At 37.2% G+C, this 20,312-nt stretch overlaps 1 protein-coding gene across 1 annotated transcript in view; it reads left to right on the top strand.

Moving 5' to 3' along the window:
- SCAF8 (SR-related CTD associated factor 8) overlaps window positions 1-20,312 on the top strand; it is an 87,742-nt gene that overhangs the window by 48,380 nt on the left and 19,050 nt on the right. Inside the window, exons 18-20 of the mRNA XM_058802080.1 lie at window positions 70-150; window positions 740-961; window positions 1,593-3,309. Coding sequence (XP_058658063.1) covers window positions 70-150; window positions 740-961; window positions 1,593-3,295 — 2,006 coding nt within the window. The 3' untranslated portion in view covers window positions 3,296-3,309. The remainder of the gene's footprint in view (window positions 1-69; window positions 151-739; window positions 962-1,592; window positions 3,310-20,312) is intronic.

Here is a 20,312-nt window from a genome sequence, read left to right as displayed (position 1 = left end):
GTAGGCAGTCTTTTACTGCAAAAGTTTATTTGCTTTTCATGTAATCATTTGTCATTTTTTTCCATATAGGTTATATGCCTCCTCCAGTTCCACCTGTTGTCCCACCACCTGTGGTTCCCCCACCTGTTGTCCCACCAGTTGTTCCAACACGTAAGTTTGATTGCTGTAACAATTGTTTGTGTGTGATGAAAAGTTTACTTTGTTTATATACTCCTTGTTATTTAATCAAAAGCAAGTTAATTCTGTGTAATGGGAAATGGCAACGCAGAAGTTGTTTAGCTGGTTTAAGCAGGCATTGAATAAAGACTTACAGAGCTTATAATGTAGACTGAAAAATTATACCTAACATGGAGTTAAGTTGCAAATTGTTAATTATTTGTTTGCATAGTTCAGTATTTGGACCTTTCTAACACATGTAGCTATTACTGGAATTATTTGGTCTTAGTCAGTGAATAATATATAATAATTTATTTTAGTTTAGCATTCTAACTGTATTCATTTAACATTTAAAAATATGTCAGAGTACTGATTGCTTAGGTTTGCCTGGAGCTCATGATCTCTAGGAAAAATCCCTAAATATTACATTGCTGATTGAGGATAAGAAATTTATTATCAAAAAATGTACCAGTGAGGGTAATTAATTTCACTTCTTCTGATTTATCAGCCTGACTTCTACCAAACTAAATTTGAAGGTTTCACTATATGATTACTGTGATACATTTCTGTTATATCTCTACAGCTTTAGTACAGCCTCCATTACCAATTGCACAAGAGACGATGAAGGATGTTCCTTTTACTGGCCTTGTTCTACCAGTTGGTACAGTTACTAGCAATCTAGCTACTCCAACATTATCTGCTGGAAGTGTTTTTAATCCCCTGCCAATCAACAAACCAGAATCAGATGACAAAGGACCACATCTTACAGACCTTCAGATTTCTTCCAGTGAAAACAATAGATCTGGTAAGAAATGTTTTCATTATATGATATGATCCTGTACAGGAAGCATCATAATCAGAGATTTTTGCAAATCATAGTCCATTGAGCTAGTAACTACAGAATAGGAGGTTTTGTGCTGGGTAGGGTGTCATTCTGAAATTAATTTGGGGAAATGGTGAGAACCATCTTTGTCATCACCTGATCAGTGACTTCTAGCAGCTTATGCTTAAGTATGTTTTTCTCATAGTCTCAAGAAGTAAAGCTGAATCTGGGAACTCATCAGAGAACTTCTTAGAAATGCAGTTTGATTATTACACAAGTAGCAATGGAAAGGAGCAGGAGAGTGTAGGATAGTATAACATCTGTAGAACTTCATCAAAAATTTTAATAGTTTATTGCATAAATTGGGTGATGGCTTTGGGATTTGTAAATTTTAGCTACTATACAGTCTTTACTATGCAGAGACATTAATTTCTGTGGCATAATGTCTATGTATCACCAATGTGTTTGAAATATTATATATTACCTATAGAAACTAGGACACACCTTGTCAGCAGTATCATCACTGCATGCATTACCTGAACATGGATTAAATCGCATTTTGTGTTAACACTGATATTTTTTGTTAATTGTTTTTCTTGTCACTGCATTTCAGTGCAAAGTGATGTCTCGAGTACCTCTGGACTTGTTGGAGGAGTGCAGCCACCCAGTGTCTCAAGCAATTCTGGGCTTAGTGGAGAAGGGCCCCCATCCACTGTCTCAAGTAGCTCTGGGCTTGCAGGGGGAGTACAGCCACCCAGTGTTTCAAGCAGCTCTGGACTTGTAGGAGTAGTGCAACCACCGACTGTTTCCAGCAATTCTGGTCTTGCCGGAGGAATGCAGCTACCTGCTGTCTCCAGTAGCTCTTCTCTTGCTGGCGGGATTCAGCCAACTAATGCCTCAAGTAGCTCTGGACTTAGGGCTGGAGTGCCACCACCAAATGTCTCAAGTAGCTCAGGGCTTCTAGCTGGAGTTCATCCACCTGGTGTCTCAAGCAGCCCTGGCCTTCTGACAGGAATGCAGCCACCCAGTGTGTCCAGCAGCTCAGGAGTTCTGGCAGGAGTACAGCCACCGAGTGTTTCAAGCAACTCTGGGCTTCTCATAATGCCACCACCCAATGTTTCAACTAGTTCTGGACTTATGGGAGTGCCACCACCAAATATTCCAAGTAATTCTGGACTTATGGCAATGCAGCATCCAACTGCAGTTCCAAACATGCCTCATTTAAATATCAGTAATCAAAGAATGCCAGGAATGCCTCTTATAGATATCCGTCCAGGCCTAATGCCCCATTCGCCTGGACCAAGGTTTCCTTTAATGCAGCCAGGAATGCCACCACAGCGTGCTATTCCTCCTCCCGCAATCCTCGATCCATCTCTTCACCCACCACCACCTCGAGGTCCTTTTCCTCCAGCAGATATTTTTAATCAAACAGAAAGACCTTTTGGAACACCAGGAAGACAAAATATCGATAACATTTCTAATCCAGAGAAAAGGCTACCTCTTGGAGGTGATAACATTCAACAGGAGGGGGACAGAGATTATCGCTTTCCTCCGGTGGAAAACCGAGATAATCTTAACAGACCATCTCCAGTGGATGTCAGAGATTCTGTTGGACGACCACCAGTTGATCCAAGAGAAGGTATAGGAAGGCCTCCAGTAGATGGAAGAGAACACTTTGCTAGACCACATATAGACATGAGAGAAAATTTTGGAAGACCAGGTATAGATAACCTTGGCCGAAGAGAGCATTTTGGTTTCAATTCAGACAAGCACTGGGGACAGAGAGGAGATTATGATGAAAGAGAGCACCATGCCTTCCCTATTTATGGTGGCCCTAAAGGCTTCCATGAAGACAGAGAGAGGTTTCGGCATGTAAACTATAGGTTTGATAGCAGAAGTGGTCCCAGCTGGAATAGAGGATTTGAACAAGATGCTCACAGAGATTTTGATGACCGCAGAAGACCCTGGGAAAGACAGAGGGATAGGGATGACAGAGATTTTAATTTCTGCAGAGAAATTAATGGAAACAGGTTTGGAAGAGACAGAATGTCAAACAACTGGATCCCACCTCCACATCCAAGGGTTTTTGAATATTTTGATGGGGCCACTTCTCAACGCAAAGCTGATAATATGCCCCAGGTAAATGGTGAAAATACAGAGACAGAAAGTCAGCCACCAACTGCACAGGTGCAGGATGATCCAGAACTTTATGAAAAACTGACATCTTCTGTCGAGATAAACAAAGAGAAGAGTGACACAGAAGCTGATATAGAGAGTGAACCAGTGGTAGAAAGCACAGAAACTGAGGGGACATAATCATCACTCAGTAGGTAAAAGATACCTTTTGTAAAGTTGTCATCTCTCTGTAATAGATAAATGGCTGACTGGACCGTAGCAGTTCACTTTTGTCTGCCAGAATTAAGTTAATCTGATGTTCATGTTCATCTTTCACTTAAATAACTGTACAACTGACTTGTATAGAGCACTGTTCTTAATTTGAACATGGTAGGTAAACATTTTTTGCTTTTGGGTTTTTTTTTAAATTTTATTTTATTTCTTTGGTAAAGCATAAACTTGCCCCCAATTGCTTTTAATTTCACAATGATAAATTAACAGCTTGTCAAACAAAGACTTCCTATGGAAGAAAATGGAATTTTTAGATACTACCCTTAGTTTGGCTATCAAAATTGTTATACTTGAAAACAGGTGCTGGTGTATCTTGTCCGTGTTTTTAGGCTGCTGCAGAATTTTAAAGTATAGATAAAGCTGTGATATTTTATGTCTCTACAATTCGGCAGAAAAAAAAATGGCCCATGTTACTTAAGGAGCATAACACAGAGATTAAAAGTGATTTTGTAAAATCTACACTATAGTCTCTGTTTTCTCTAAAGTAAGTGTTTGTGATTTGTTCCTCATACTGCAGTGGGTTTAAAAAATGAAAAAGTACATTTTAATGTTGGGTGCATTTTGTTTTTAGATGCCAATAAAGCATATTTGTTTGATAACAGTGTTTTAGGTATTGTATTTTTTTAAAAAACCTGCAAGCTCTAAAAACTTGGAATCAGCTCTGATATATGCTTAGCCAGTTGTTGCAAAAGGTTTATATTACTTTTGTAAAACCAATGCAACAGTTACATGTGCAAGAAGCATATGGTTTTTACATCAAAGATCATGCAGTCATATTAGTTTATGTAAATAACATGTATGTAAATATCTGTGTAAACTGTTTGTAGATACCATTTTTTCTGTGTGTGCCTGTGTATGTGCAAGCACTCACAGAATACTGTAGGCACTTCAATAAAATTGAAATGAAACTAGGTTGTGAAAATTTGCTTTTCACCTTCTTTAGGTAGTAAGATAAAACTTATTTCACTGCAGTGCTGTCAAGCTTCTATTTATCTGCTCATGCTCATTGTTACGATGTTCTTACTGCTTCTAGAAGGTGGAATATATATATAAGAAGAATAAGAATATGCAGTTGTATTCCAGCTTACTTTTTAAAATGCAGATATGCATGAAGCCAAAACTTAAATGAGTATTTGCATTTTTTATTTTGTAATATATTTGGTGTTCTGGATAGATAGTGTTAGTGTTTGAGTACTCCATGGTTAATTGATTTTAATGACTCAAAGCTCAGAAATGTTGCATTAAAAGTAAGCTGATGTTGGTCTAAAAACCCTACATGTTTTACAGAAATAAGAGTTGGGGGGTTGTGTTTTGATGGAATAACATTGAAGTTGAACCTCTTTTTAAACTGTTGAGATTAATTGGCTGCTTAGGTAAATTAGTAGTGCTATTCTCTCCTCTTTCACCTGCTTTGCTACTTGTGTATCCTTTTAATTGGAAAGGTTAAGCTGTAGGATGATGTCAGATTTTCAGTTTGTTCCATTCAAGTGCATTTCACCAACTTCTTTCAAAATAAGTTTTGTTAAAATTCTGTGTCTGAAAGCACCCTTTCACTCAGTTTTAAGAAAGTTGTTTTCCTCTTGCATAATAAGATAATAAGGGTAGGTTCTCTTACATGAATGCCCCTTTGGTAAAAGAAACGTTTTTAGCTCAAATTAGACTTTTGATCTTTAACATTAAAGCATTAGCATGCAAGCTTTATTTCCCCTTCTGCTTCCCTCAAAAAGGGGTGAAAGTATGAAAACATCACATGAGTGTAAAGCATTAGCAAGCCTTTGAACCTAGAAGCTACTTGTGTGTGTAGTCCTCTTCCTCTGGATGGTGAGGTATTTTTCATGCTGTGTCATGGTTCAACTTTTCAGTTCCAGGGACTTCTATTCTGGATAGTAAACAGACAGCTTAATGAAGGTAGCCCTTGGAAAGAGTGGACTTGAATGAATTATTATCTATTGTGCAAGTAGTAGTCATTAGGTCTGCATTAAATAACCACTGCTTTGTAATGGACCTTGCTGATGTGTTATTACCAGAACGTGTCTTGGGAGTTGAGGTGAGTGCTGGAGGTAAATGTATTGTCACGGGCAGTCTCTGGCTCAAAGAGCTCAACTGATGCTGCTGTACCAGCTACTCATGGGGTTCTGGTCAGGCAGATTTGATTGTGTGAAAGCCCAAAAGCACAAAATAGCTCTAAGGATATTTTATGAACTTAAGGGGTTTTATTTCATTTTAATATGTTAGGTTTGAAAAGGCTTCTGTCATAGGCCACAGAAATGAATACTCAAAATCAAACACATATTGGCAGTAGCTTTACTTTTTAAATATTTTGTTTAAAACCTCCTGAAAACTTGAAGTTCATCTGTTGTTCTTCTAAACTGGGACTGGCAGTGTGCCAAGTTGTTCATAGTATGAAGATTTAGGTAAATTGCCAGGTGACAGTTGTTAAACAATTTGGTTGGTAGTGGTATAGAACAATGCATTTAATAAATCTATTATCTTTGTTAATATCTTTGAAACATTAATAAATTGGCTACTGTACATATGTGTTACACTATCAGTTTCTAAACCCTGTCTTTTTGTAGAATAAAAGTTTGTTGTACAGTCTTCAGTTGCATTATGTTTACAGCTAGAACTGTTCTATTTCTTATTTAAATAATGTAGCATGCAGATATGTATTACCAAAATATAGCCATATTTAGAAACTTGAAGGGACTTTATATAAATGAAACACTCTGGTTTCTTTATCTTGCCAGTAGGAAGTTTTAAATGTTTCAGAGCTGGAGTGAAGACTTCCCTTTTTTATTGTAGATTAAGCCATCATAAGCCAATGTGTGCACTGAAAGGAACTGTCCTGACACCCAGAGCAAATCTTTGATGTGATTCATGGGAGTGACTTTTAATTTCTGCTTTTGCAAAGGAGAGAGTGAGATTGGGGCAGAAAGCAGATGGGGCCCAGGCATTGGGGTAGCAGTTCTGGCTTACGCCGGTTTAAAGCTTGCTGTAGTGATGAAAGGTTGTGGGTTCCAGCAACTGAAGAAGCTGATGTATGATTCACATAAGTAACAGCTACATTGAAAAATATTTCTGTTAGCTTTGCAGGCAACACATTGTATTTAGGCATTCACATTTACTTGAAAACCATATGCATCCATAAGATGTTTGATGTATTTGCCTTTTTAAACAGGCTGTGGTTCTTTCACTGTAGAGCATTTGAGTAGAGCAGTATATCCATAAAGGTGAAATGTAGCCTTCGTTTGCTATAAGGACATGATTTCTTTGCTGAAACCTTTTCCTGTGAAGTACTGGTATGCTTTCTTTGTATGTGTGGTACTTCCTTTTGTTACAGACTCAGGAGAATATATTCACTTAGATTCCTTTGCTTCAGGAGAACTCTGTAACATACCTAGAGCCACTTAAGTGATTTAAGTGACTTTATGAAGTTAAGGAACTTTTAGCCTGAGTAAGTCAAGATGGGAGTACTGTAATCAAACCTGTAGTGAGGCAGTCAGGCATTCCTTAAGCACAGTTGGAAAATGATAAAATAAACTTACATATAGAAGGTGTTTATAAGATAAGCCAATTTATTACAGAAGTCTCTGAATATACAATTTGAGCAGTTTTGACCATGTGCAAAGATATTTTCTGCTGGTCAAACTGAAAGTACTCTTGACTTTTTTCCCTAACTAACATCTTTGGGTAATTTGATTTGAAACTGATAAAAATGGATCCTAAATTTCATTCTCTGTCTTTTCAGTAATGGTGACCTTTTGTTGCTTGATAATAGGAGATCTGAACAGTCAGAATCATCGAATGGTTTGGGTTGAAAGGGACCTTAAAGATCATCTAGTTCCAACTCCCATGCCGTGGGCAGGGACACTAGACCAGGCTGTTAGAGACTGCATCCAACTTGTCCTTGACCATTTCCAGGGATGGGGCATCCATAACTTCTCTGGGCAACCTGTTCTAGTGCCTCACCACTCTCACAGTGAAGAATTTCTATCTAATATAAGTCTGCTGTACATCCGTTTAAAGCCATTGCCCCTTGTTCTTTGCTCTTGTAAAAAGTCATACTCCAGCTTTATAATTCTAAAACCTATTCAGAATATCAGGAGTCATCAAGAGTAACTGAAAAAAATTTTTGTTTTAATTCATGTTATTGAAGAACCTTTCCCTTTTTTGTTGTTGTTGATTCAGGTAATTAAAGGATCTTCCTTTCCCTATTGTGACATCTACTGCTGATTCTTTTGAATTTTGCAGTAGTCGAATTTTTCTTTCAACTTCCTTTCCACAAGTAGGCATTCACTGTGATGCCATTTACTGGTGTAGATGAGAGATTGTTTTAAAAGGCATAAAGGTGGGATGTTATTTTTTTAAATTTGAAGCTGTTTATTTGAATGAGAATGGCAAAAGTATCTTTCCTTAATTGTAACTAGTCTTACATTTTTCCTTGAAGGGCTGTCACAGTAACGTTAACTTATTTGGTACAAGTTCTTTGGGTGCACAATAAACATAATTCAATTAGTGTATGTACTTGATATTTCATAGTCAAGAAAAGCCAAGTAGAACTACTAAAAAGAAAATTCATTACATCTCTTTGAGTAATAACTCGCATATAGGATCTGAAAAGTCATTCTTGTCAGTGATGAGAGTTTCTTAATAGGGTTTTTCTTGAAGTTGGTAAGCTGTAAAATTATATTTGCCGTTATTCTTTTATTCCTATCTTGCAAGAACTTGATGAAAAAGGGTTGTCTCATTGAATATCCTACTCTTAATATCTTTTAGATGGTCTGCTACCAAAGATTAGAGGAGGCAATTCTAGCAGTCTAAGTACTCTTACAAATGAAGAGGATCTTAAGATATATTATACAGTTACAGATTAACTCTCTCCAAGAGTTCAAAGTGCACATTTCAGCACTTGCATACTAACAGTGATATTAGTTGTATTACTAGTTTACTAATCTTATTCTGTACTCTGTCATTTTTCTTTTAAAGTGAAGTCACTAGTGCTAATTTTAAATTTTCTTACCTAATGAAATCATACTAAAGCCCTCAGACAAAGGACTATTTTGTGCTTTGCAAAAAACAGTGTGGTCAGAGAGCACTGTAACTTGTAAATAGGCTAGCTGAAATATTTTTAATGTTTTATGTTTTAATGCTACAAAATTCCTCTTGAATGATTTTCTTCATGCATATGTGTCTCATAATGCATATGTGTTCACATTAGTGTGTGTTAAAGTTTCTGTTGAAATGTAGAAGAACAAATTCTTTAGAGCAGATGACTTGATGTTTCTCAAACACTTCACAGGTAACTTCACAGCCATATCGATTTGCATACCAGAACATTACAATTGTGTGCAAGGCAGTGCAAGAAACCCTTACCAGATGAATAGGTGAAGAGTGTTAAATGGATCTAGAATTGTTAACTCAGATGTAGGTCAGTAGCATTCATCTAAGCCATAGTTGCAGGGACTTTGGATCTGAATGTCACTTCCACACTAAGTAGAGATCGTATTGTAAGCAAAGTAACTCTTTCTTGACAACAGCAGGAATTAAGTAAAAATAAAGTGTATTCAGTGTATAAAGTTCATTCTAAAAATGCATTCACCTTCATCTAGCCAATGAGCGCTCTGTCACCTCAGTTGATCAAAGGAAAAAATATTTTGGATTTATGCTGTTTCTGAGGTAATCACATCTCATTCAGCAATGCAGTGAAATGCAGTTTTAAGTCTGCCTTAAGTTTGTCCTTTTGAAAAGGACACCTATTTCAAACTTCAGACAAAAATGTAGAGAAAACCAAGAAATTTTTTGTCTGTAGAATTTGAAATGCAATTTTGGGTTCAGTGGTTTTCTTCCAGAAAATCTTTGTCATTTCATTTCTGCAAATACATAAATAGTAAGTGTACACTCAACTTCAAAAATGTTTACTGAAAGTTGTGCTAGTTTGTCCAGTTCATTTTCCTTTTTTTCCACATGCTTGCATTACATTATTTTGTCAAGTGGTTCTATCACAGAATTCCTCTTACAGTAGGTTAGAAATATCTTTGAATTATGTCATTCAGTTGCACAACTGAGATGTTAAAATCTAGGACAACCATAAGTCTTTATCTTGAATGTCATGGATCTTTTGTGCAGTATGACTACCAGTGCAGGTAATTCACTGTTGAGGACCCTAGTGGTAAAGCTGTCTGTGTTTAAAAGTAAAATACAGACAGCAAATTAAAATGCTTGCTGATTGTTTTGGGATTTTTGCTATTTATTAAAAGCAAAATAATGGCATCTCTCAAATTCCATGTTGATTAGAAAACACTGTATTAAAACTATGAACTTGGAGGACTGAAGTTCTATGAATTGATAAAATGAATGAGGCATCCATTATTTTTGTTAGAATGTAAAACTTTGAAGTGATTAGGATAAAATGTTATTTTTACAAAATATTGAAGTGTAATTTTTAAGTTTTGTGTGCATACTGCTTGTAGTTTCTGTCGGTACACTTCACACGTGCTTTGTTCCTGTAACCCTTATTTCATGATCAGGAGCACTGTGGAAAATAGGAAAGTGGAATGAAGTATCATATTCTAGCAGTCACTGAAAATACTGTACAGAGTGGATCTATATGTAAATCACTAGACAGATTATGGTTTTTCAGCAGCAATAGCTTGTTAGCCCATTTTGAAATGAGAAAAAATACAGTTAGAAAGCATGAATGAATCTTTTTATTTTTTTTTTAGATTCAGCAGACAGAAATTAATGTGTGCATTCTGATTAAATATTTACTAATTAACAAGCAAGCAAACATCCAAAAATTTTAGGTACTCCTGAGCATTTTTCTTAGTATTGCTCATACGTCAATTAAAAATGAACACCTCCTCACTCTGTCCAAACCACAAAAGCCCCCCCCAAAACTCAGGTAGGTGTAAATATTTGTAAGCTTACAAGGTTCTTGGAGGTACAACTTGACACAGATGTTAATATACCTGTTTGGGTATCTTTAAATAGTAAAAACTTTAGAACCCAGCCAAAAGCATGATGAAGAACTATATGACTTGCAGGGCGTGTGCTAAACTGAAGTTTTGGTGTAAAATCCAAGATTATTTTATTCCTTGTTTGTGTTATCCTAGTCCAAGAACTGCCCTTGTTCAGGGTTCCACTCTGAGTGCTGATTACAGGATGTTCTGACTAATGCCTGTGTAACCTGTTCAATAAGTAATACATTGTAGGTGTTGCATCACTGTGATACAGACACTAGTGAGAAGCTGGGAGTGATGCTGTTTAAGGCAAAGCTATCACAGAAAAAAAAGGAGAAGATTATCAAATTGTATGAATCACCAATCTCAAACATCACTATTGAGGAATGTCTGCTTAGTAGAGATAATTACTGATTACTTGTAATTACCTCAGTAGCTATAAGGGTGCATTTCACAATAGTATCCCAGTTTGACAAGTGCTGGCTGCAGCATTTCTTGCATTCTGCTACCTGCAGAAGACATTTTCTTGATTAAAGTTGTTACATTCTTTCATGTTATTGGTAGAGAATTTAAAATAATGCTGCTTTAGTCTAAACCACTATATGTTATACAGCCTCGCTTGTTTACCAGTGGGACATGACTGTTTAATTAGGTCCAGGATTTCAAACTCTCTTGGGTCTCAGTTTCTTTTACAGGGGCCTTTAGAAGAGCAGGTGATAGAAGATTATATGGTTCTAATTTCCTTGATTTTTCTACTGCTTTTAACACAGAGGCTTCTAGGGGATAACTTTTTTTCCCTTTCAGATTCTCTTTCCTGTGCAAGTATTTATGAGCAGGCAACCCTAGTAAAGATTTTATTGGGATTTTAAAAGTATGATGAAATAGAATGTATAAAATATTTGAAAAAATTGCAAGCACTATACTTGTCTAGTGCTGTGCTAGGAAATTCATAGAGTTCATAGAGAAAGAAAGCAAGCAAATTAAAGCTTCTTAACTGCATTGGTCTTATCTTCTGGCTCTCCCAAAACAATTGTACTTTCTAAGTAGATCTTTTCACTGTAGCACGTAGAGCATCCCTTTAATACATGGTCACTGTTCTTTGTTCAAAATCCATTATGTCCTCCAGCTTTCTTTTCTTCATCTGCATACTGCTTTTTTTGAAAGCTTATGTTTTATTTAAATAGCATTTTTTTTCCTCAAAGGATTTTTAAAAATGAATGCACTAGGTTAATAAAGTTTTCTTATTTCATTTTAGAATGTGTTGCTTAACTCTCCTCAATAAATTTCCTTCTCCATGAAAAGTTCTTATATTTCTGTATTAATCAGAATAGAAGTAATGAATGACATGTAAAAAAAAAAAGAGAGAAATAAAAATTTTATTCAAAATTACATATATTTGTCATGATAGTCTGGTTCTAGCATGTTCAAGAATTTAACTGAAATGGCATTTTTCACCCATTCTAGCAGATTATCCCATCTCTAATATGCAACTTGAAAAATTGTGCACAAGCTAGAGCAGCCTCAGGAGCTATCCCATGCAACTTGTACATAGTCGTGAATACCAAAGTCTTGTTTTTTCCTTTTCCATTCCTCTCCTTGTCCCTAGATATTCTAATTATTCTTACTCAAAGTGAAGAAATTTAAGCAACCAACAGATTGCTACGAAAGCTAAGAAGATTTTCACTTTTCCAGCTTGGAGAATTAATTTGTTCTAAATGTCTCTCATCTTGATACATTAAAGTAGACAAACATAAGTCCAAAAGGAATAAATTGTGAAAGCAATTCTGCACATATTTCTAGCATTTTTAGGGTTAAAAAGCCTGCTAAAGAACTGGAAAGATTGTAATTAATGGGCTGTTTTACTTAAAAATTACATTTTCTTTGTGGCCCTTCTCAAGAAATTTCATTATTCTTTTGTCTCACTTTTTTTTTTTTCCAAAACTGGGTCCTATTAAGCATCCTAGAATGCAGCTTTGAAATTACACATCTTGTCTTACAGTAACACTCTAACATTGACTTGAGCTATATACCCCAAAACACACAACACATTTAATTTATTATTGTGGAACTATCAGTGTACATTTATAAATCCATCTTACAGAAGCTTATGGAAACCTTAGCTGGAGAATTTACAGTCTACGCTGTGGAAGGAAACACAGACTTCAGTATTCACTCTTCCTTTTGCCATGCATGCTACACTTAAATTCTTCCTACAGCTGACACAGATTTGTTTTGACTTCCATCTTTGTCGTGTCAAAAAAGTCAGAGTTAGACATGGGAGTGTTCACATACAGATTTAACCGCACATCGTCTCTGAAAATCGGTTGAATATTTAAAAATTAAATATTTAGTTGGTATTCTACATCTAGCTTTCTATGAAACATTTGGTTGGTTACACCAGATTTTTTACACTATTTAGTGTCTTATTTATTTAAAGTAAAGCAAAACATAGTGTTGTTGCATATATAAGAAAGGTTCAGTCTTGGTGGTGGTTGATTTTGCTATGAGAGAATACCAGGTTCCCAGTGTTATACTATAGAAAATGATGTGCTGGTGAACTGTGAAAGGCAAAACCTGAAGTATCCTGACACTTGGCTGGAAAAATACCAACCACAACCTTTTATCTCAGGCTGTGAGGTAGCACAGAGATAAATATGCAAATATGTCCAGGCAAACTGCTATGTTTTGCCAGGTGCACAGGCTGGAGAGTGGAATATTATTGAGCCATAGAGACACAAGGCTCCTGCTCATCCTGGTATTGTCTTTTCTACCTGAGCCACAACAGTGGTATTACTACAGCAGTCTTTTTATACTGAACTTTGTCACATGTTTAATATTTACAAATAGGAGAAGTATTTAAAGTTAGTGTGCTTTTCAAGATAATAATTACTGCCAAATCAGGTTTGTGAACCAGGGGCTCTACTGGAAGGGAATCCAGTTACGAGCAAGAGAGATGATAAAATCACTGTGGGTGCTTGTTTGGATTGTTCTGGAGCAGAATTGTATCTGAAGATACTAAAGGCAGGTGGTTCCTACTTCAAGGTCTCATTTTCTGGGAAAAAGCCAAAAGTTAATTCTGACACTTTTTGTGGTTCTGACTTTCCAAAATACTCTCAGTAGGCTGATACCTCAAGTACACCTGCGTGTGTTTTCCCATTCCTCATGTAATCTTGACCATGCTAAGTAGCAGCCAGCACAAACGTACTACATCTCATGATCATCACTGCTCCTAACAAGGATGTTCTTGGGTCTCTTTCTATACTCTTTTGAATCCTTCAGATGCCATTGTTAGCCATTTCTAAAGACATTGAAATAGGAAATTTAGTGTTTTTCTTTAGGAACAAAACCTCTGGTGGAGTCATGCAATACTTGCCCCAATTTTTATTTTCACCCTGATTTCTTTGGCAAAAGCACTTCACAGTGAGCATTTCAAAGCAGCTTATTATATTATGGTTTCCAGTGTCTTCAGTGTGAAAGTGAAGTTTTGATGCATTTTGAAGGAACATGTTCTATGTACTCTTACTGTTCCTCTATATTTTTCCTGCCTACATGGAGCAGTGGTGTCTAGCCAACCACTGCAGCCTATTTCCTCACCTTCTTAAGAGAGGAAGTCCAATGTGTCCCCAAAACATGCTGACACTTTCTGCAAAGGGCATTTTCTCAAGCTGTGTGCAGCAAGAGGAGCATGCAAAAAGAATAAGCCTGCCTTTCCAGGACACCTTATCCAGTTTTTGAACCCTTCTTTGCAACAAGCCTCTGGATTTAGGAAGACAAGAATAGCAGCTGGATGAGTTGTTCCCCTGGTTATTCATCATCTGTATTGGTGCTCAGGGGTGTTACATGAATTGCAGGGTCAGCAGCTGGTTGTGCCTTTTGTGAAGGGTGGCCACTTCTGCTGTGTTTGTTCTGAGCACCTGAAATACCAAGCAGAGCCCTGAACTCTGCTGGCACCTGTGCAGTACAGGAGTTGCTAGGTCTTGTCTGTGATGTGGCAAATGCTGCCTTTCACGTGCACATTTTTCTGTTGCTTCTTTGAGAACAACACTATTGCTTCTCCACTATTTAATTTTCTCCTGTGTAAAATAGAGCTTGATGAATATGAAAGTAGTGAGAGGAGTTCATACCCCTGCTCATGGATATGTTGAGGATCCTATATTCTGGATCAGAGCGCCATTAAATTTTTGTTTTCTAGTGGTGAAAAATTTAACGAATACTTCTTGGATCATGCTATTTCAATAAAACAACACACATTCTCTGGCTGTAGAGACTGCAGAATAAGAAATTTGACCTAGTTTCATTTTATTCTTTTACCTTTATACTTTGTATCTTGTGTACCTGTACCTTGATTCTGTGTACAGCGTGCTCCTTGGCAAAATGCATTAGTACTTTATTAACTTTCTTGTTGTCATTATATTGCAAAGGTTCCATGTTGCTAGAGTTTCATACCTCCTTGATGTTTCTCATAGGCATCTCCTCTAGGCACTGACTCTTCCTTCTTCTCACAGCAGCCAACTGACTCCAGCTCCCTCCAACCAACCAATCCACTCTTTTATAACACTATTCTGATTGGCTACAGCTGTGGCCTGTTAAAATCAGGCCTGCTCCTAATCTTTAGTAATTAACCCAGCTGCAACTCTTTAGGGGGTAAGATTACTTTCTATACTACCTTTATTTACTTATATTCTATCCCCCTACACTTTCTTCTCTCAAAAATTATGTTTTTTCCATCTGAATGTATCCCAACCTAATGGACTTAGAGGAGGATGCAAAAATGAGCAGCCAAACAGCACAGAAACTGGGAAATCTCTTCCAGTGGGACTGAGGAATGGATTGTGGGCAAGAAAAGATCTTTGAAGCTCAGTCATCTTACTTGTGGTTATTGATATTTTATTCTGCATTCTAAAATGCTGAACACTTTTGTAACCATATCCATAGGACATAGCAAGTTATCAAGTGTCAGAGTATCGTAGGATTTTTCTTCTGAGAGAACCTCTTTTTTGTGAAAATTGAACTGTATGGCAACCCCTCTCAAAAGGGTGCAGGTGTTGCATTTGAAAAATTTTCTAAGCACTTGCTGATTTTGTTACTGATACAACAAAACTGAGATTTTATATTCCTGCCTTTAATGCTTAGGTACTGATTAAGAACGTTTTTAGAAGTGTCAGTAGTGACCAAAGGGAGATTTCTGTGGTTTTGAAGAACTGTGAAACTGAAGGATTTGTGAGGAATGTTAAGTGAATTTATTAGGATTTACATGTGTTTTCACTTCCTTATAATGTAGAATTGGTGCCTAACTAGCTGGCTGCTGCTGAGAGTTAACACTGTTATACTTGTATTTTGTTCTGCTTTTGGTAATTTCAAATGTGCAAGAGTTTTGTTTATGTCAGCTTTGCAGACCATGAAGGGTCACATGTAACCTGTCAACACTCAGGAGGAGTCTTGTAAACTAGGAGAAATTATTGCTAGCCATGATGTTGATAAAAGTTATGTTAAAGGGGAAAAAAGTGATTTTTCAATGCAAGAAATGCTGAATGCTTTGTTTATGAGAGCAGGGTGTCTTTTTTAGTTTGATAGTAACTATAAGTAGAAACAGCTAAGATAGCTAAGATAGCTGAGTTAAAATCGAAAAAGTTCTGGAGGTATTTATTTCTTTAAATTTTTTAAGGACATTCTGATCCCTCCTTTTTTACTCATGCTTGTAGGTAAAATGTTTTTTCTTCCCTGGATTTTGCTCGCACTTCGTTATATTTATTTCCCAAGCCTGGTGACTTGCTGCTGTGAAGCCAGCAGAGGGTGCCCAGCACATGCACAGTCATTGCTGTTTCTTGCCAGCCCACTGTGGTGCGGCTCTGTGGAAACCAGAGAGCTGCTGCCTTAAGCCCTGTAGGGGTGACGTGCTGTATATCTTCAGTGCAGTTCTCAGAGTCATTCAGTCTTGTGCCTCAGTGCACTGCTTTCTCTACAATTGCTGTGTGTACAGGTGTACCCTCTGTTGTACACTAGTTGGATTTTGTATTTCAGTTTTTTCATGTTGATTTGTACTCAGTGCATTAACAGGAAGCCAGAGGTTCAGTCTTACAGTGTTGAAATGTGAAAGGAAATCCCAGAAAGCTAGAGATTTTCATGTGATAACCTTCGTGAGAGACTAATTTCTTATCCCTCTCTTTATTAAGATCTTTCATGGCTTTTCTCTGAAGTTTTCATTTCTTTTTCTTTCCTCCCCATACTACAGTGAGTATCTTTTCCCTCTGTTCAAGAACAATGTGATTGTAGTATTCTCTGCAGGTACAGAGTATGGATTAAATTGTATTCTTTACTGAATTACAGGAAGGAAGTAAAGGCGAATCTGGTTTTATTTTGGGGCTTTTACAGTATAAATACCCTTTCAGTTTTTACATGGACATGAGGTTTTTCAAACAGATAAGAGCAATAAGCTCTTTTTAAAAACCACTGCTTAAAAAGAAAACAAGCTAATAGATTTTTTTCATTGCATCTCATAACAGAAATCCTAATTTGTCCCAAACAGTAGGAATGACGCTTTTTTTTTTTGAGTTTTATTTATATCAGCAAAGAAAGAAACATCTGTAAGTCCTTTTTCTCATGTTAGAATCAGTTGTGTGAAGAAGGATCAAAGAGTGGTTTTCACATAGCAATGCCCAGGTTTGATCCACAGAAGTTAAACTTTTTGATTGCTGCTTGAATGACTTTTATTGGGGTAGCACAAAACTCTGGACAGGTTTCCCTGTGTGTGGAGCCAAGGGCAGTATTTGTCATTCATAACCTTATGTTGTCACTTGTCTGTCTTGGATTCTGTCACTCCTTTATCAACTGGCCACCATCTTACAGAAGGCATGTCAGTAAATCTCCTGTGGTCCCTTCATCTGTCAAGAGCTCCACTTGTGCATTCTTCTCACAGCAGAGCGAAGGAAAAGTCTCCTAGCTTCCAGATTTCTAGCTCAGGCTATCCAGCTCCTGGTGAGATGAAAGAGTAGCTTCATTTGAATATTCAGTGAATAGTAACTGGAGAGGTGGCAAGAGAGATGGCTTGGGTGGAGAAACACACAGGCACATTTGTAACGGGAGCATAAAGGCTGCTCCCCACAGCAGAGCCAGGGCACTAAGGAGATGGATGGGCTTCTGTAGAGTCACACTGTTCACATGGCACATGAAGGAATACTTGTGAGTGTAGCAAAGAAAACCATGTTGCACATATAAAGCAAAAGACAACCATCATTGTGTAAGTGACTGCAAAACAAAAGGAAATATGATTAGGTCTTCAAATATTGTTTGCAAATTATGACTGCCTGTAGACTCAAAAGGGTGAGAATTGAAGATAACTAACAATTGTCACTTTCAAAATAAGATACATAACATCTATAATTCTGTTTATTAGAAATCAAGAGCTGAATATATATTAAACTATATCGTTGCTAAACAAATTTATGTTGATATACTATATTCTCTCATAAAAAATAGAATGGTTCTATTTAATTCTAGATCAGAATGTTTAGGTGATCATTTTAGTAAGAGTAAACCTAGCTACAAGGAGAAAAAAACCCAACAAAAATTGCAAATGGAGAACTAGATAAAATAAATCATATTACTCTCATTTTTTTTTTCTGATTTGAACAACTTGAAAATAAAAATAATTTCCACTTAAACACCTAAAGGTAATTTTAAGTTTTCATGTTTTATGCTGCCACTGTAAATGCTGACAGGTTCCCTGCCAGGTTTCCAGGCCCCTGTGTCAGCCACAGCAGCAGGAGGAGCGCCTGTGCTCCATGTGCCCGTGCTGTGGCTGTAGCTGTTCAGCAGCTGCCACCCTTGCTTGGCACATGTGCTGTCCTGGGAGAAGGCATTTGGGTGGATCATGGTGCTGGTAACACCAAGGTTGGGGATTCAGTCCCTCTATTGGCCATTTAATTTAGAGTTGGACTCAGTGATCCTTGTGGGTCCTTTCCAACTCTAAATATTCTGTGAATCTGTGCGAAAGTTGCTGTAGGAATGAGGTGGGAAAGAATGAGGAAGTCTTCTGTCCACCTCTTTGCTGGCCAAGTAAATGCAGGCACAAAAAGCTCTCAGTCCTGTCTGAGCAAAGTACAGGCTTTCCTTGGGATCTTCTAGGGGAGGATATGCTGTACAGTACCTGTTTCCAAAGGTCAGCTTTGTTAAAGATACTTCAGGTATCAAGGAAATAGATTTTTTTCACCTGCTCATGTCATTAGGTTTGGGCCACCCACCCTACTGTTGCTCATCCCCAGCTGGGCGTGCCTGTATGAGGTAAGGTGATGTCTCCCAAAGGAATTGCTTGAAACAAAACCTCAGAGTCATTCTGCTGAGAAACAGTTCTTCGGACAACTTAGCAAACCTTGAAAAAACTGCTGCTTCTCATTTTATTTTATAGCTTTATGAGCTTTCTTTTAAGACACTCATAAAAGTCTGAGACACCCGGGAGAAATCATTTGGAAGTAGTCAATAAAATTACTTGTTTTGTCCAATTCTCAACCTCCAACATGGCAAACCTTTCACTGCTTAGAAGTGGGATGAGATTTTGAGAGCAGAACTTTGTATGTATTCTATCAAATGTTCCTAGTTTTCACTAATTTATTCTGAAATTTTATTTATTTTCATTGATTTATTCTACTTTCACTGATTTTAACTAATTTATTCTGGATATTTGTGCTTTCATGTGCAAATATGAAAGGAATTGACACAGAAAAGGGTCTGCATTACTCAGGTTTTTATGGTTATCAGGGCTTTGCTCTATTCCTCACTGTTGCTCCAGACATGCTCTATATCCTTAAATTTTGTTATTCTAATACTTATCTTAAATATTCAATGCTGACACAGCCAGTGACAGTAGCTTACATTAACTCAGAGACCACCGTGGAGTTATGAGAGAACCTGTCCCTAGACTGGCAAAATGTCTACCTCACCTTTTTTTGAAATTCCTGCTGGATGTCAAATGAAGCAGTTGGTGATTTCCTGTGGCAATGGGACCATCAACTGTGGTGTCAGGAGCAGATGCTCATCCTGCTCAGCAGCTGCCTGAGAGGGTGAGGTAGGTACCCTTCAAACTGACCAGAGCCAAGTCCAAGTGGTCACCTCTGACTCACAATCAGTACCCATCCATACTCATTTCAAGAGAATATAAAGTTAGTTTTAGTAATTAAAAAGAAAAAAAGTGTGCTGCTCAAGCTTATATAGAGGTAGATAGGAAAATAACCTTGTGGTAGAATTTAGTAAAAATTAAGTATTTACAGTTAGATTAGATTCTCCTCTAGTACAGATAAATTCAAAAGTATTATATTATTCCTTGTCAGTGGGCAAGTCAATTTAAGAATGCTTATGACCAGTTCCTGACAGTTCATATTATGCTACTATTACAGAGCAGATAACATGTTTTTTCCTTTTGTCTACTGTGTAAGTGGATGAGATGGATTCCAATTTAGTAGCTATTGATTGCACATTTGCTTTGTGCATCTGAGGTCTCAATAGTGATCATCTGAAAGCAATAATTAAACATACTTGAATGTGGTATGTATGTGGTGTGTAATTTAAAGCTCTCCTGCCTTCTTTTCTACCTTTTATTTCATCCTTATCAGCCTTCAGGATCAAAACACATTTGAAGAGGTTGAAGGGCAGCACTGCCAAAAAGAGAAAGCATAAAAATAATCCATTGGAATATGTCTGTTGGAACCATGATCAGCTCCTGGGATGAGCATAGTCAGAGTATGATGCTAATTACACCAACATCGTGATCCAATGTGTTTGGTCCTTGTACAGGCTGTTCACGTAACAGTTGGACTCACTTATCCTTGTGGGTCCCTTCACAGCTCTGTGACAATCTCTGTGAAACTGTGAGAGAACTCATTTACACACCCAGCAGTGCTTTAACTGTTATAAGTGCTTTTGATTTCTCATCAACACTTTGAAAAGTTCATTGAATTGCTTCCCTCATTGATTTA

This window comes from Ammospiza caudacuta, chromosome 3, assembly GCF_027887145.1.
Source record: "Ammospiza caudacuta isolate bAmmCau1 chromosome 3, bAmmCau1.pri, whole genome shotgun sequence".
Taxonomy (NCBI): Eukaryota; Metazoa; Chordata; class Aves; order Passeriformes; family Passerellidae; genus Ammospiza; species Ammospiza caudacuta.
This window is presented reverse-complemented; position numbering and strand designations above follow the sequence as displayed.